The sequence below is a fragment of the Drosophila biarmipes genome, chromosome 3R (genome assembly GCF_025231255.1).
Source record: "Drosophila biarmipes strain raj3 chromosome 3R, RU_DBia_V1.1, whole genome shotgun sequence".
Lineage (NCBI taxonomy): Eukaryota > Metazoa > Arthropoda > Insecta > Diptera > Drosophilidae > Drosophila > Drosophila biarmipes.
The window spans coordinates 14,363,977-14,378,647 of NC_066616.1; the positions used below are offsets into that span (position 1 = coordinate 14,363,977).

General features: G+C 46.0%; 7 protein-coding genes across 12 annotated transcripts in view; 3 read left to right on the forward strand and 4 right to left on the reverse strand.

The window, feature by feature from the left end:
• The window catches only part of LOC108032242 (RCC1 domain-containing protein 1), a 65,488-nt gene extending 60,361 nt beyond the window's left edge, over positions 1-5,127 (reverse strand). For 3 of the 5 annotated variants that reach the window (XM_050889526.1, XM_050889528.1, XM_050889527.1), the window contains exons 1-4: positions 4,786-5,004; positions 3,728-4,247; positions 3,360-3,435; positions 2,786-3,306 (exon numbers count right to left, since the gene is read on the reverse strand). In XM_050889526.1, coding sequence (XP_050745483.1) covers positions 2,863-3,306; positions 3,360-3,435; positions 3,728-4,247; positions 4,786-4,870 — 1,125 coding nt within the window. In that variant the 5' untranslated portion in view covers positions 4,871-5,004 and the 3' untranslated portion in view covers positions 2,786-2,862. Of the gene's footprint in view, positions 1-2,763; positions 3,307-3,359; positions 3,436-3,727; positions 4,248-4,785; positions 5,005-5,045 lie in introns of those variants that run through there. The other 2 variants (XM_050889529.1, XM_017106106.3) reach the window with 2 other exon arrangements.
• LOC108031302 (uncharacterized) lies at positions 1,660-2,427 on the reverse strand. Its single transcript, XM_017104546.3, has 2 exons — positions 2,191-2,427; positions 1,660-2,127 (listed from the first exon to the last, which is right to left on the reverse strand). Exons 1-2 carry the CDS (start codon positions 2,205-2,207, stop codon positions 1,869-1,871), a joined length of 276 nt encoding a protein of 91 aa, XP_016960035.1. The 5' UTR covers positions 2,208-2,427; the 3' UTR covers positions 1,660-1,868.
• Positions 5,084-6,805, forward strand: LOC108032241 (ADP-ribosylation factor-like protein 3). The gene is made up of 4 exons (XM_017106105.3): positions 5,084-5,224; positions 6,057-6,185; positions 6,249-6,380; positions 6,439-6,805. The coding sequence occupies exons 1-4, from the start codon at positions 5,222-5,224 to the stop codon at positions 6,712-6,714; spliced, it is 540 nt and encodes a 179-aa protein (XP_016961594.1). The 5' UTR covers positions 5,084-5,221; the 3' UTR covers positions 6,715-6,805.
• A 161-nt stretch (positions 6,806-6,966) lies between these two features.
• LOC108031291 (ADP-ribosylation factor-like protein 3) lies at positions 6,967-7,874 on the forward strand. The gene is made up of 4 exons (XM_044095543.2): positions 6,967-7,198; positions 7,257-7,391; positions 7,445-7,681; positions 7,736-7,874. The coding sequence occupies exons 1-4, from the start codon at positions 7,058-7,060 to the stop codon at positions 7,778-7,780; spliced, it is 558 nt and encodes a 185-aa protein (XP_043951478.1). The 5' UTR covers positions 6,967-7,057; the 3' UTR covers positions 7,781-7,874.
• Positions 7,875-8,079: 205 nt separating this feature from the next.
• Positions 8,080-8,512, forward strand: LOC108031243 (uncharacterized). The gene has a single exon (XM_017104479.3). It carries the CDS (start codon positions 8,113-8,115, stop codon positions 8,479-8,481), a length of 369 nt encoding a protein of 122 aa, XP_016959968.1. The 5' UTR covers positions 8,080-8,112; the 3' UTR covers positions 8,482-8,512.
• Positions 8,513-8,805: 293 nt separating this feature from the next.
• LOC108031096 (uncharacterized) lies at positions 8,806-12,057 on the reverse strand. Of its 2 annotated transcripts, none has more exons than XM_044090888.2 (3): positions 10,013-12,057; positions 9,693-9,953; positions 8,806-9,641 (listed from the first exon to the last, which is right to left on the reverse strand). In XM_044090888.2, the coding sequence occupies exons 1-3, from the start codon at positions 11,964-11,966 to the stop codon at positions 8,956-8,958; spliced, it is 2,901 nt and encodes a 966-aa protein (XP_043946823.1). In that variant the 5' UTR covers positions 11,967-12,057; the 3' UTR covers positions 8,806-8,955. The 2 variants fall into 2 exon arrangements, 1 of the variants encoding a protein (XP_043946823.1); XR_007764782.1 differs by having other exon boundaries at positions 9,494-9,641; positions 9,693-9,949.
• A 176-nt stretch (positions 12,058-12,233) lies between these two features.
• Positions 12,234-14,639, reverse strand: LOC108032025 (delta-1-pyrroline-5-carboxylate dehydrogenase, mitochondrial). Its single transcript, XM_017105835.3, has 2 exons — positions 14,500-14,639; positions 12,234-14,070 (listed from the first exon to the last, which is right to left on the reverse strand). The coding sequence occupies exons 1-2, from the start codon at positions 14,577-14,579 to the stop codon at positions 12,294-12,296; spliced, it is 1,857 nt and encodes a 618-aa protein (XP_016961324.1). The 5' UTR covers positions 14,580-14,639; the 3' UTR covers positions 12,234-12,293.
• Positions 14,640-14,671: the final 32 nt, after the last annotated feature.

Consider the following 14,671-nt stretch of genomic DNA (forward strand, 5'->3'; position numbering starts at 1 on the left):
AAGGACATTTGTAAATATTTTTCTATTAAAGTAAAGATGCAACAAAAATAATATAAATATAAAATATAATAATATAAATATTTAAATAGGTTTGCAAAAATGTTTACCAGCTGATCTCCTTTTAGCTAGGTCAGAGTAATTATTTTTAAGCCCCCTGACAACTAATGTAACTCAACTGGTTCTTGCCCCCCTAAAAATCAAGCTACTTCCCAGTGCTCCCTGTACTTCTATTGAGGCGGGTGTTGATGGTTCTGGACATGGACATGGATCCGACTCCGAATCGGCTACTGGTGGCCACTTGCTCAGCGTTGCATGCGGAGTGGCACGCACTTGGAGGGATCTCCTCCTGGACAGAGGCAAACATAAACACTCCCCAAACCGAAGGTGCAGACAACGGCCAGGCCAAAGAGGAGTGTTCTTGGGCACCCATTTTTCCGCCTTTTTTTTTTGGTTATGATTGACTGAGTTCTGTTGAAACTTTGGCGTCTGCTGGCACGCATGAATTATAATTTTCGAGTAACGAAAAGAAGACCCCTGGCAAAGGGGGGGTTTACAATTAGCACTTTTTCGTACTGGCTGCTTCGAGTGGTTCCAGTCGCCCTGATAAGCTGCAGACAGCAATTGCCTTGAGCGAGGCGCTTGAACTCCCCGGCGATCTGGCCCTCTCTTTCTGGACACATCTGGCCCTCTCTTTCACTTAGTCACCGTGCGGTGGCAATTTCTAGCTGCAAATAGTTTCACGACCTAAAAGTGACAAGTCCCCCCTCCTGTTCATATCCCACCGGGAGTTTCTTTTTTTGACGATAACAAAGTTTGCCAACTCGAAAAAAAGGCGGCCATAAAATGAAAAAGCAAAGCCCAAAAGCAAAGCCTATTTACGCACCATGTGTGCGAGTCGCCAGAACTGCACTGAACTGCCACCCAGTGCATTATAAGATAAACATTTGTTTTTTACTTTTTCATTTGGCAAATAACATGAAAGCGTTGAACTCGCTCGCAGACCACAGACTTTATAGCGGAAAATTCGCTTATGGGATCGAGAACGCAGATATGGGCATTAACGAAGTGTGAGGCAGAGGAGACCACTAAAGGCGGTACAATAAATAGGTCTTAGGGTTAAGAAAGTGGAAAACTTAGGGGAAAGATCAGTACACTTGGGAGACCTTAAAAAATTATATTAGGACGATTTGTCAACTATTCAGTGGATTAATAATTACCCTTGTTATAAGGATGAAAAGTAGGAGGAGTGTAAACAGGAAAATCTTCCGACCTTGATCAGTTCATAACAAAATAAAATCTGAGGAAAATTGGTTCATATAAATATTGTTCTACATTCTCTAATCAATTTATTACTTCCGAGAAGTAATAGCAATTTCAGAAAAATTCCACTTCACAAGGGATTAGGCAATCGTAAGGATCACTATTATGGCACGCGTGAAACTCCTATGGAAACCTTCGCGTAGAACGCACTTCCACGAAATCGAAATAATCACGAGTTCGCGTCGCTGTTAAAGTTAAAACAAAGAAAAAACACCAACGTCAGTCGTTCGTTCGGTCAATCAGTCGGCCGGTCAGTCAGCCAGTCAATCAGTCAGTCGTTCAGTCACTCGAGCGAACGGCTCAAGTGCTGAAAAGTTTATTGCACCGCGAGCGTCTGACTTTTGCTAAGGCAAATATTGTTTAATAACATTTTTAAAAATACAATTTACTGATTAAATGGGCAGCGACGACGGGCGACGTCGACGAACGAACGTTGGCACAATGGCGGTCCTACCCCAAGACGAAATTATTTCAGCTCTGTTGTTTTGATGGGGCCGTATAAACCGATGGAGGAGTGCAATAATCGGGGACGGAGTTCAGCCCCCAGACTAAGGTCTGACGGCCAACGGAAGTCGCATACCCAAGGCTTCGTTCACCGAGGTCAATATCTCCATCATTAGCACAAACATGAGCGTGACCCGCAAGGAGCTCCTCATCAGAATCATCAACAGCTCCTCGAAGCGATCCCCCTTGCTCCAGATCAGGTGCTCATTGTCCAACGCCTCCTGCAGCGAGCAGTTCATGTATGCGTAAGGGTAGAGAAACTGCACGGCCAGGCGCCAGATCAGGACGCAGAACATGCTGGGCCTGAAAGCCGAGGAGGTGGGAGTTGCTAGCCAGAGATCAGACTTTGCCACGTTCTTAACTTACGGTATGTTCGAGAACATTCCGAAGATTCTATCTTTCCGTGGATTCAGTAATTTGGTTCAACTTGCGTGAGGTAAAACACTTTTCACGGCCTATCTGTCAAAAAATAGGGATTCCCAACTGTCAAAAAAAAGTATGCACGTAATCCATAAGGGGATAAAAGAATAAATAAACGTAATCGAAAAAATAACGATTCAATTCAATTCAACACATAGTTTAAATTCCCGAATCAATGGACATTGCTCTAGTTTTTAATTGGATCAGTACTCTGGTTTGAAATAAATAGAGATGAGATAAAGCAGCGAATAACTATCTTTCCCAACAAATTTGACTTTCCCTTGTAGAAATTAATATCAATCTTATCAGTTTCAAAACTTGACAATCAATTTTACTTGACTTTACAACCATGAGTGCACTGGCACACTAAATGTTTGGTAGAATGGTCGGTGACTCTGCTGTAGGAGTAATAAAAAAGCTTTCAAAGCTCTTTACATCGTTCAAAACCGCCCAAATTACACTTTAAAAAAAGTGCATAACGCCCGTCGGCGGCATTTTGTACCAAACATAAAAGGGTCTTTGAGTTTAATAGGAAACTTACCTTCTTATCTTGTTTAATTAAAAAGTTGCTTAAGTTAAAATATGGGATTAACAGCCCCTTTTACGGCAGAATCATGCTCAATCTCCCGATCCCTTTAAATAAAGCAGCGTGGACCAAGGACCGCAAAAAACATCGTCGGAGGTAGTGTTCATGATGATACCATCCAGGGCCTGAAATGCGTCTAAGTACGACAGGTTTTGGAGCTGCTTGCCCATCTGACCGTGCTTGCACCAACCACTGGCCCATGGCCGCCCGCACCGGCGGATCAGCAGAGTGTGACGAGATCCAGCGAACACCCTCAGCGGTGCACACTCATCGTTGCTCTCCGCCTCCTGGGAGCAACCACATTCGGGCAGATCTTGCAACTGGGGCAGCGGATATACAGTGGGCTCTTTTAGTAAGCCATCGGGTTTCATCACTCGCATCCCCAGCTGGCCGCTGCAGTTGAGGCCCCAGGTATAGAGGTCTCCGAAGGCGGATATGGCCGCACTGTGCCAACCGCCGGCAGCAATTTGAGTTATCTGCAAGAAACTTGACTGTACGACTGTTAAGATAAGTGGTATAAAATATATACCTTGATCCCCGCCAGCGCCTCCAGCAAGTGCGGCGTCTCCTCCACTTTCAGCACGGCCTGACCCAGCTGTCCGCGGCTGTTAAATATGACACAAAAGTGGAGAAATTTTTAGAAATTAGAATAGAAAAGCGAATCATTTGGGATGCGGAACTTGAAATGCACTTACAGAATATTTAATACATTCAGTTAGAAAAAATGTTGGACTTAAAATAGTAGTTTAAATAATTCTAATTAAATACTGGAATATATAGGGGAAATAGAGTTGTTTGCTTTTAAAGTTACCCCTGCTTTTTGAAACTTCCCGTATAAATAACAGACATTTCTTCATATTCACTTCTGAACCAACTGCACTTATGGCCTTTACTTACAGTCCGTTTCCCCAGGTGAACACGTCACCGTTGACATTGAGGAGCACGGCGTGCTCATGGCCACATTGAAGCTGCTTCACTCGAAACTGACGCTCGGAAAACTGGTGCAGGCAGCTGGGAATGCTGTACACGGAGTTTTCCGCCGTGATCGCTACGTTTATGTGCGATCCACAGGCAATATGCTCTATGATCGGCGAGGCAGGCGCCTTGGGAGCTCCAAAGATAGAGCGCTTTGTTCCCTGATTCGTTCGGGGAGGAGCTTCTAGTCTGACAATTATTAGTACCGCTTGCAGTTTCGGTTGCACTCTGTAGAGTTGACCGCTATGGAGCAGCACCAGGCAGTAGGAGTCGCCAGCGGCCAGGGCCCTAATGTCCCCCGCTGCCTCGAGGGTCACGCACTCGTTTGGGCCATCATCCAAGAGCCCACGCAGCCACAACTTCCGGCCAAGAGCGAGGGCCGCATACCGCCAGCCGATCGAAATCGTGCACTGCTTTTGGGTCGAGACTGGCGCATTAATTTCTGTAATAAAGGCAGGACGGAATTAGTATGCGTACGGTGGGAACTCTGTAAAGGAGTTACATTTAGACAGGAGACTTGGGAGATACTTTCTACCATTCGTAACTATGTTCTTTAGTAAAATATTCTATGCTCAAGTATATTTTAAATTATATGAAAATCTAAAACTATACTCATTTAAGAAAGTTTATATTACTACATATCACTGTTAAGGTTAATTAAAAATAGTGTCGGCTTTAATTAACAAATTTATTAGTATAGTGTGACTTCCGCACATAAACCTAAAGTGTGGGCATACAACTTCTTACAAATGTATTACTTAAAACAAAAAAATTAGTTGACTTTAAATATTTAAAATATTCGCCTTAGCTAAACGTGTTATTATTTTATAAATTTTAAAGCCTATCTTGCTCAAAACCTTTGTTAGAAAGTTAAAAGAAAAACAGTTAAAGGGGGACTGCACAGGGGTTTCTAAGTTCTAATGAGATGTCGATACACTTAGCGGGTTCGCACTGTGGGAACTAAGTGATCGCTTACAAACCGCTGAAGCCGGCTGCGCAGTCGGCGTCGCCGCTCGCACATTCGAGCTGGCCAAATGCGTTGAAGCCCGTAAATAGCAGCGGCATCTTCTTCCCGTTCCCGTTACAATTCAGGGTCCGCTCCCCCACCCACCGCCGCCAGCGCCCCTCTCGCGCGCTCCTTTGCAGCGGGCAGCGGTTGCCCGGCGACGTGCTGTTGTTGCTGCCGGAATTCGTTGGAGCGTTGAGCGAATTTGTTTTTAGTAGTTGTGCAGCGCTGAACCTGTGATGTTGTGTTTGGTGGTGGAAGGCGATCCCATTCCCGAACTCTCCTGATTTTGCCACCAGAAGACACCGTCGCCGGCAGCCAGCGGAGCGCCGGAGCCCAGGGATTGGAGGTACACTGACGCCGCAGATCGTCTGCCGCCCTCTGGCCACCGTTCCCACGTTGATTGTAGGATGGTAGGTTATCTCCCGGTTCCGTAACAGCCAATTAGGTGCCTTGTTATTCCGTAATCCCGCGATTTGTTTTCATTCTGCGATCGTCTCCATGGCAACGCGCCGCCAGAGCTTTCCAACACTAGTTGGTCAGAACTTTTGCAGCACTGCCCCGAAAGTTATTGGCGCGCAGTTATCGGTATTCAAATAGATGGGAGCTTTGGTACAGATTGAATTCCTTTACAAATATGGGAAGGGATGCTTGCAAATTTTTTGTTTCACGATGACAAAATAATTTTCAAGAGCCAAATAAAGCTGTAATTAACCAAAGAATCAAAATGCAAGTTTTATATTAATCTCCTGTCAAATCATCATATTCACAAAATTACTTGGCACGTGTTTTTTGGTTTGTGTGTTTACAATACCCAACAAATGCAACTTATCAACAAGCATCACTTTTTTTAATATTGTTGTCCATACTTATCGCAAATCGAACAATATACAGCACAATATATAAAGCACAAATTGATAAGGGTTTCAATACAGTACCAAAAAGTTTAACAAATATATATAAAAACAACAATTAGTGCTGATATAAGCTATAACTATCGTGTTCAACACTTAAACTTATTAAATTTAGATTTTCTCGTTTTGTTTTCATTTCTTTGAGCTATATATTTTGTTTAAAGAAAATTTAAAATTTCCACTTTTGGATCTCTAATTTTTAAGTTCTTTCAGAGGTTACTACTAGGACTAGACTTTTAAAAGAAGTCTTTTGCAGAATATGAGGTTCTGGTTCTTTCCTTCTAAATAATGCTTTAATGGGTAATATAAGTTAATGTTTCTAATATTTTAGGGTCTGCTATCGCTGCTGCGCAAACTGAGACCCAATCCGGAAAAGGAGGCTCGCATCCTGCTCCTGGGCCTGGACAATGCGGGCAAGACCACGATACTGAAGCAGCTGGCCTCGGAGGACATTACCACGGTGCGTATAAAGGCGGCGAACTTCTTCCGCTTTCCCCATAAAATACGGAGTGAAATCCCGCAGGTAACGCCCACGGCCGGGTTTAACATCAAGTCCGTGGCAGCCGATGGCTTTAAACTGAATGTTTGGGACATCGGGGGCCAGTGGAAAATACGGCCGTATTGGAAGAACTACTTTGCTAACACTGATGTGCTGGTGAGACCGTCATTGCTTCACCTGCTTTTTAGTTGGCTTAACCACTTGCCAATTTCAGATCTATGTAATTGACTGCACGGATCGGGCGCGACTGCCGGAAGCGGGCAGCGAGCTGTTCGAGATGCTCATGGACAACCGGCTGAAGCAGGTGCCCGTGCTGATCTTCGCCAACAAGCAGGATATGCCGGATGCCATGACGGCCTCCGAGGTGGCCGAGAAGATGAGCCTGGTGCAACTGCAGGGAAGAACCTGGGAGATCAAGGCCTGCACTGCTGTGGATGGAACTGGTCTCAAGGAGGGAATGGACTGGGTCTGCAAGAACATGAAGAAGTAATCTAAATTATCGTTCTCCTCGCTTGTTAAGTTGTCCCTAAGCTCTAAATCATAAATATACGTACCTACTTTTAGCTTCACTTCAAGATAAACGAATATTTTTATATTTACAAGAAGTCTGCAGAATATTTATTTTTTATTTTCGATACATTACAAATAAATTTAAAGATTGAAGCTCCAAAGCTTTTTAAGAAACTTTAACTTCTGGGTTCCTAAAAAAAACACGGTTGATTGAATTTGGAAAACTAAGAGGGCATCGCTTTGTTACTCGTTTTTTCCACCTGAAAACTCTATATAACCACAGAATATATATTTTCAAAAAGACACATAAAATTCTGATACCAATGTGCTTTTACGGACCCCTCTCGGCCATCAAAAATATCCTGCTCGCAGGCTCGCAGAAGTCCTGCCTGCTGATCCTAGGATTGGATAATGCTGGAAAATCCACCTTGACAGCGCACCTTTCAGGATTCTTTAATGGCCTTGTAAGTCCAAAAGAAAGGACCTTTTCCTCAAGCCAAACTTACCCCAAAATGATTACAGTCCAAAGAGTCTAACAAGCAGGCCAGTGAATGGAGCTTAGCCATCAGTAACCACAAAGTGAAGTTGTGGGATATAAACGGAGAACTGAAGAACAGACAAGTCTGGCCGAATTACTACAAGAAGGCAAAGGTCTTGGTGAGATGAGTAGGTTGAAAGTGAAGGATTTCACTTTAATCCCAGAACCCCAGGTTTTCGTACTGGACAGCACGGATGCAGTGCGGCTGGGCGAGGCTCGCTGTGTACTGTGCGATGTCCTGATGCACCAGGAGCTGAACAGAGCGCCCCTGCTCATAGTGTCCAACAAGAAGGACTCCCCGGGATCCCTGCCACTATCCACAGTGATCGATTTAATGGGTCTGGATCACTTGGATGGTCGGGTTTGGGCCATCAAGGAGTGCTCAATGCAGACGGGCTTGGGAGTTCAGGTGGGCTCTTTTCTTAATTCTACTAACCAATCTTATGTGCATTATTTTCGATAGGGTGTTGTGAACTGGATAACCAACGAGATCCGTAGGAAGAAGTGATTTATCATGTTTTACATATTTTGATATTCTCAGAAAGTAGCCATATATATTCATCAATATAGAGCCATAATAAACAAGCTAATGATTCATTTGCCATAGTTTGCCTTTTACATTAATGAATATATTGAAACAGCCGTCTGCTAATCAGTGCTTTGACCTTGACCCTGCCAATAATTGAGGAGCTCGTGTCTGACCAGCAACATTGTGAGGACAAAGCCCTTTCCCACAGTAGTTCCTACCGATTATCAGATGGCAGGTGTCTTGTTGTTGGGTTGGCCTATAAAAGGGCTTGGCATAGAGCGAGCAGCCACAGTTCAGCAACAGTCGTTGGAATGAAGTCTTGCCTGGTGATTCTACTCGTCTCCGTTCTGGCCTTGGTCCAGGCCAGTGCTTATCGCGGCTCTGATGAGGACTACTCAGTGTGGCCGGCCGCCACTTTGGACGAGAGCCATCCGCACTCCTCCAACTGGCCCTGCGATGTGGGTCACTTTCGCCAGGCCTACGTCCTAATGCACAAGGTGGACAAACGATTGGCCCAGATTGACAGCGAGGACCTCAAGAAGCGGATCCAGAACTTCGCTGTGGATGAGTTGAGGAGGTGCACCGCGAACGGACAAATGGACGAGCACTGCGTCAGGCGCTCGATCGGTATTACCATGGCCTTTATCCACCATCAGAAAACTCAGGCGAATCGGCTGTAAGAAAAATAAATTGTGAGCATTAACCGAAAAATCAGCATCTATCTTTGGTGCTTTATAGTGGGGGATATAAGGTTTATAAGGAATTTTACAAATTAAATGTGTATTTATTTAGTAAATAATGATTAATTTGTGATAGTTCGCCATTACTTTAGTTTATATATCAATAGTGCCGTCTGCTAATCAGTGATTTCCACCTTGACCTGCTAAATATTGATAGGCAACAGTCGTTGAAATGAATTCTTCCCTGGTGATTCTACTCCTCTCTGCCCTGGTCTTGCAGGCCTTGAATAAGGATAGGTAAATATTTTTTAGCTTTACTATTCATATAAGTTAATATATTTTTTCAAAAATATTTACTTTCTTTTAATAAATTTTAATTTTAACTTTTAATAATAACAATTCTAAAACTTAAACTTGTTGTAAAACGACGGAAATCATTATCAAACTAAAAGTTAAAACGAATTAAATTTTAACTCAAGTCAGACTTTTAGAACTAGGATCATCCGATTTGCTGGCGGCTTGGGCCCTCAGTTTTTGGTACTTTTCCTGTTCGGCGAGCAGCCTGTCCTTCTCCATTTTGGCCCACTTGCTGCCCATGTAGAGCTGCTCCTTGAAGCGGTTCTTCCGCCGCTCATCCATACTATATCGTCGCAGCATATCGCGCCTATCCACAATGGACATGCAGATGTCCTGGCAGTCCCGCGAGGGCTGGCAGAAGCTCCAGGAGCCGAAAATGGTGTCCACACAGCCGCAGGTGCGGCAGTAGCCCACAAAGTGTCCGATCAGGTTGGAGTTGACCTTGCGGAAGGAGAGCGACAGGGGTCCGCCGAGGATCATGAGGGCGTGGCCGGAGAAGTGCCAGTCGGTGAGATTGTCGATGAGGTCGTGGGCTCTCGGCGGTACGGTTTCCTGCACACTAATGTTAAGCGGTATGCCCTGAAAATTGGGGGTCTTTGAGTCGGCTATATCCTTTAACTGGGTCTTGTTCATCTTGACGCACTGCCGCACGAATCTCCGATGATGGGTGCGGGCCGCTTTGTGTTGACTGCAGGAGGGTCTTTCCTTCACATCCCCATCTGCAGTCACGGGTGGGGATTTGATATTTATGCGAACTCCCAGGACCAGGGACTCCCAGGAGCCGTTCAGGTCGCAGGGGGAACCTTAAGTTGGTAGGGGTTATTATAAATCTGGGCCCCAAGTGAGGAGCTTACCATCTGCCGGGTCCACAAAGCAGCAGGGCAGATTCTTCTCCTCCTCCTCGTCCGCGGACTTGTTGCATTTCGTTGCCTGAATGTTCTCCAAACGCTCCAGAATCTTGTCTAGCACCGGGGAAATCCCCGACTGCTCCTCCTGCGGCTGTTGTTGAGGTTGTTGCTGTTGGTGAGACGGCTGTGATGATTGGCCCATCGATTGACATGGGACTTGGCACAAGACCTCTGGTCCTTTCTTGAAGCTGCCTCCGATCTGACTTGCTTTTAAAATGCGATTCATAAGTCAAAGTAAATATATAAACATAGATTTACAAACTCACCTGTTTGCAGGAGATTTGGTACCAGTCTGGCTCGTCCATCCGCTGAATTTACTGCACTATTCTGACCACCGCCCACAATCCTTTTGGCCAGCTCCACAGGTGACAGGTTCATTTGAGTGGCCATGTTGTCAATGACATTATTACCACCCAGTTGTGGAGCCTGGTTGACCAGGACCTCGGGAAAAGGCGCTGGCAGCGGAGTTCCAGAGGCGGCATTTCCCAAGAGTACATTCCTTTTGGCGGGTGTCCTGAGGGGGGACTTGCCACTCTCCAGCACCTCCTTCCACCAACTCTGCTTCGTTTTCAACGCCTGATTGAGGTTATCGATTTGCTTCTGGTACTCCTCCACCAAGTTGAAGAAGGACGACTGCTTGATGGCCTTCAATCCGCTTATAATTTGCTTGGGGTCTAGACCTGAAAATACTTCCTGCCAGGGGTTGGTGGCTAGCACTTTATTGTCGGCCTTGGGAACACATTGCATCACTTTAGTTTCCAGTTTAAGAGCAGGCTTAGAAGTAGCTGCCGCCTTAGTGGGTTCCTTTTCGGGAACCACATTCTCTTGGATGGGATTGCTGGAGGGCTTGTATTTCTGCTTACTCTCCGGGGCTTTCTTGGGTGTCTCACTTAGGCCTGGCTTGATCAAGGGAATATCATTCCAAATTAACTGACGATTTTTGGAGTTCGGCAGGTAATAGGGCTTCAAGCCGCCGTTCTTGTTACTCTCCTTGTTCAACTTGATGAAGGTTTCCAGGGCCCTCAGATAGTTGTTGTTCGTGCTCGGCGTGGCCACCGGAACACAGAGCTTGGCTGGGCTTTTGGTTTCCGGTTCGTTACTTTTAAGGGAGATCGCCTTTGCTTTATCAGTCTGACTGGGAAAAACGTCCTCTCCATTCACCCGGCGACTTGATTCGCTGTCTAAGGGATAATCCGCTTCGCTGGTTATCAGCGACTGCCTGGTAAACTTATGATCGCTGAATAACTGACAGAAGCCCTTCTTGTACTCATCATAAAGCCCACCAGCCTTAATGCTGGATCTTCTGGAGTTGATATCATCTAGCATTTTCTTAAATGCCACGGAAGCGCTACCGGGTTCCTCGTTTTCAAAGATCCCAGAGAGATCATTCTTTTTAATAGCCCTCAAGGAGGCTCTACTTTCGGTCACCAGAAGGGCATCCTGCTTGATTTGATTCTGCAGATTGGGCTCCATTTCATCGCTTATCTTCTGGGCCAACTCCTTAACCAAATCACTTTTCTGCAGACGCTCGATCACATCCATCAAATCGGACAAAGCACTCAGTCGCACAGATCCTGACGAGCTCAGAGGCTTGGTGGGGACTTCAGTCTTGGAGTTCAAACTCGGGGCTGGCTGTTGCCAGGCCTTCAGGAAATCCTTGTATATGCGATTGAGTTCGAGAATGCGGCGCTCTCCAGGATCCTGAATCTTCTCCTGTGTTTTGACCCCTATCATATTTTCCGGCATATCCAGCTTCAGCAAAATCATACTGCTTACCAAGGGGGTTTTAGCATCGATCTGTGCCTTGGCACTTTGATTTTCTCGATTACCAGATGGAAGCCGGGCCAGGCACTTACCCGATGGCAAGGGGCGATCTTCGGTTGCATCGATGAGGGGCAGTGCCGTGGAATCTTTCTCCTTAGAACTAGGTTCCTTTACTTTTTTAGTTAGGGCAACAAGATCTCTTTGAAGTGGCGCATCTTTCGAGTCCGACTTTGGTTCGGCTTCTGATTCCTCTCCTCCCTCTCCCTTTAATCGCTCCCTATAGGCGTCATACAGTCTATTATAATGCGTCAGTCCCATGCCGTCCTGGATCCTCGACTTAGATGAGCCCTCCTTTCGAGATATACTAAGTTCCTGATCCTCTGCCTCAGTGGAGCTGATCGGAACCAGATTGTGTAGTAAAAGTAAGCACGAAATATAAAGGAGATATCTAAACATCTCATGTTTTTCTAACAAAATCTGCCGGGTTTTTGGATTATAATTACGTATTTAGTGTAATTGTACAAAATAATTGACTTTATTAGCAAACGTATTTGGATGACCTGTTGTTCATAAAAAATATTAAAGTTTGTTCTATAGAAAGATTGTCTTACATAGGTACCTAATTTTATGGAACTCTCATTTAAATATATTTAAAAGACTTATCTTAGAAACAACAGGTACCGTTTCTTCTTAACTTTTAAAGCTTAAAAAATAACAAGTAAATCCTTTTTTTCCTCATTTATTGCTGCAATAATTTGAATTCGAAAATACCATAATAAGATGCTATATCAGGTGATTGTCCTCTTTATTCGACTCCTCAAAGGTGCTCTTGGCCTCGCAGACCACTTCGTTTTGCCCGCACTCCTTGCGAAGAACACCTTGCGCCAGTTCGTCCATTTTCATATACGGGTAATAGATGTTCATATGTGGCTTGTAGGACTCCTTGATCACCTGGGGCGAGGTCCATCGCAGCAGGGAGTGCGGACTGCCCAACTTGTCGCTGGTGCCAGTCATGTGACCCGCACCGAAAGGCTGCTGAGCCACCATGGAACCCGTGGACTTGTCATTTACATTGAGGCTGCCCACATTGAATCTGAAGGCTTCGTAGGAGTCCTCGACGAAGTCCTGATCCCTGGCGAACACCGATCCTATGAGCCCATGATTGACCTCGGCCACCTTGGCCATGGTCTCCTTGAGCTGGTCATCCGGGTAAACGTAGACGCCGAGGATGGGCGCCAGCAGCTCTTCCCGACATATGATGTTGTCCAGATCTTTGACCTGCACCACCGTGGGATCCACGTAGTAACCACGTTGCTTGTCGCAGGTTCCCCCGATTAAGATTTGACAACTGGGACTCTGGGCGATGTATCTTAGCCACATGTAGATGCGATCGTAGGCCCGACGATTGATAACCGCCGAACAGAAGCAGTCGCAGTAGGTGGCATGGCCGGTGACCAGGGATCCGGTGATCCTCAACAGGGGCTCTTTTATGCGGCTCTCCCAGAGCGATTGCGGAACATACAACATGGAGCAGGAGGAGCACTTCTGGCCGGAGTACTCGAAGGCCGCCCTTATGGTGCAGGCCACCGCCGTTTCCGGCTCCGCCGAGGGATGTACGAAGTGGAAATTCTTGCCGCCTCCCTCGCCCACCAAACGGGGATAGTTCTCGTAGTAGTGAATATTCTGGGCCACCAGCTGCCACAGTACCTTCAGCACCGTTGAGGTGCCAGTGAAGTTGATCCCAGCCAGCTTCGGGTGCTGCGTGACCACGGATGCGAAGGTCGTCTCCTCGGCGGGCACGAAGTTCACCACGCCCTTGGGAACGCCCGCCTCCTGCATGGCCTGGAAGACGAAATAGTTGGAGAGGATGGCCGAGTCGGAGGGCTTCCAAAGCACCGAGTTGCCCATCAGAGCGGGCGTAAAGGCCAGATTGGCGGCGAGACCGGTGAAGTTGAAAGGACTAATGGCAGCCACAAATCCTGAAAGTCCTCGCAGCCGCATGGAGTTCCTACACTCCCTCTGACTGTCGTTAACGGGCTCGTAGTTGGCCAACTCGCGCAGGAACACCGGGTTGATGCGCATGAAGTCCACCAATTCGGCCACATCCATCTCCGCCTGGCGCAGCGTCTTGCCCTGGCCCAACATCGTGGCCGCAATGATGTTGTAGCGGTGCCTTCCACTTATCAGTTCCGCCGCCCGCTCCCAAATATCAATCCGTTCACTGAGTCTCGTCCTATCCCACTTCATCTGCGCCTCCAGACTCTTATCAATGGCCATTTGGATGAGGACGCGGTGGGCGTGGCCGTAGTGGGCTATGGGCTGCTTGATGTCGTAGGGCAGCACCTGTTGCAACTCCTGATCGGCTTGATACTCCTGGCCGTTGATAACGATGGGCACATGCTTCACCCTGTTGAGGACGCCCAGAAGGGCGGTCTCGAGTTCGGAGCGTTCTTTTGAACCCTCCTCATATTGCAGCAGCTCCTCGTTGACCACCTCCTCATCCAGCGTGAAATGCTCCGTCAGCTCGGTGTTCTTGCTGGTACGTCTAACACCTAGAAATCTGAAAGGTGGAGTGTTAATAAATGCATAATTCTTCATTTATATTTCAAGGAATCTTGATAAGTTATGGCTAATAAAGGCTGCAAAATTATTAAACATTTATTAACTAACTAAAGCTCTTTTAAAAATGTTATTTCCTTAACATTAAATTGCTCTGGGGCAAGTAAAGGAAATAATTATTTTGCTTTTGTTCTTGGAAATGAAATAAATTTTTTTAAATTCAAATTTAACGGACACCAGTTTGGTTCCCGGCTCAGTGAACTAGAAAGTAGTTCCGATATATATTTGAACCACATGCCTAAACCTATCGATAGCAAAACAGCTGTTGGTGCGATAAGAGCGCAACAATAATAATAAAAAAACCGAGCGGACAAAACATTGGTTATATGAAGTAATAAAAAAGTCTAGGATCGACAAAAATGCAACTTACCCGTCTCTTACTGAAGCCTCGAGCCTCGGAAGTATTGACCGCATATTTGAAGCAATGCCACGAGCCACCCTGGACATCATATTTCGTGAAGGTACGGATCGCTTGTCTCCGGCGGAGGAAATTGCAGAATCTAACGAAGATCTGCTCTAAGCGCAGTTCCGGGATGTGGCCA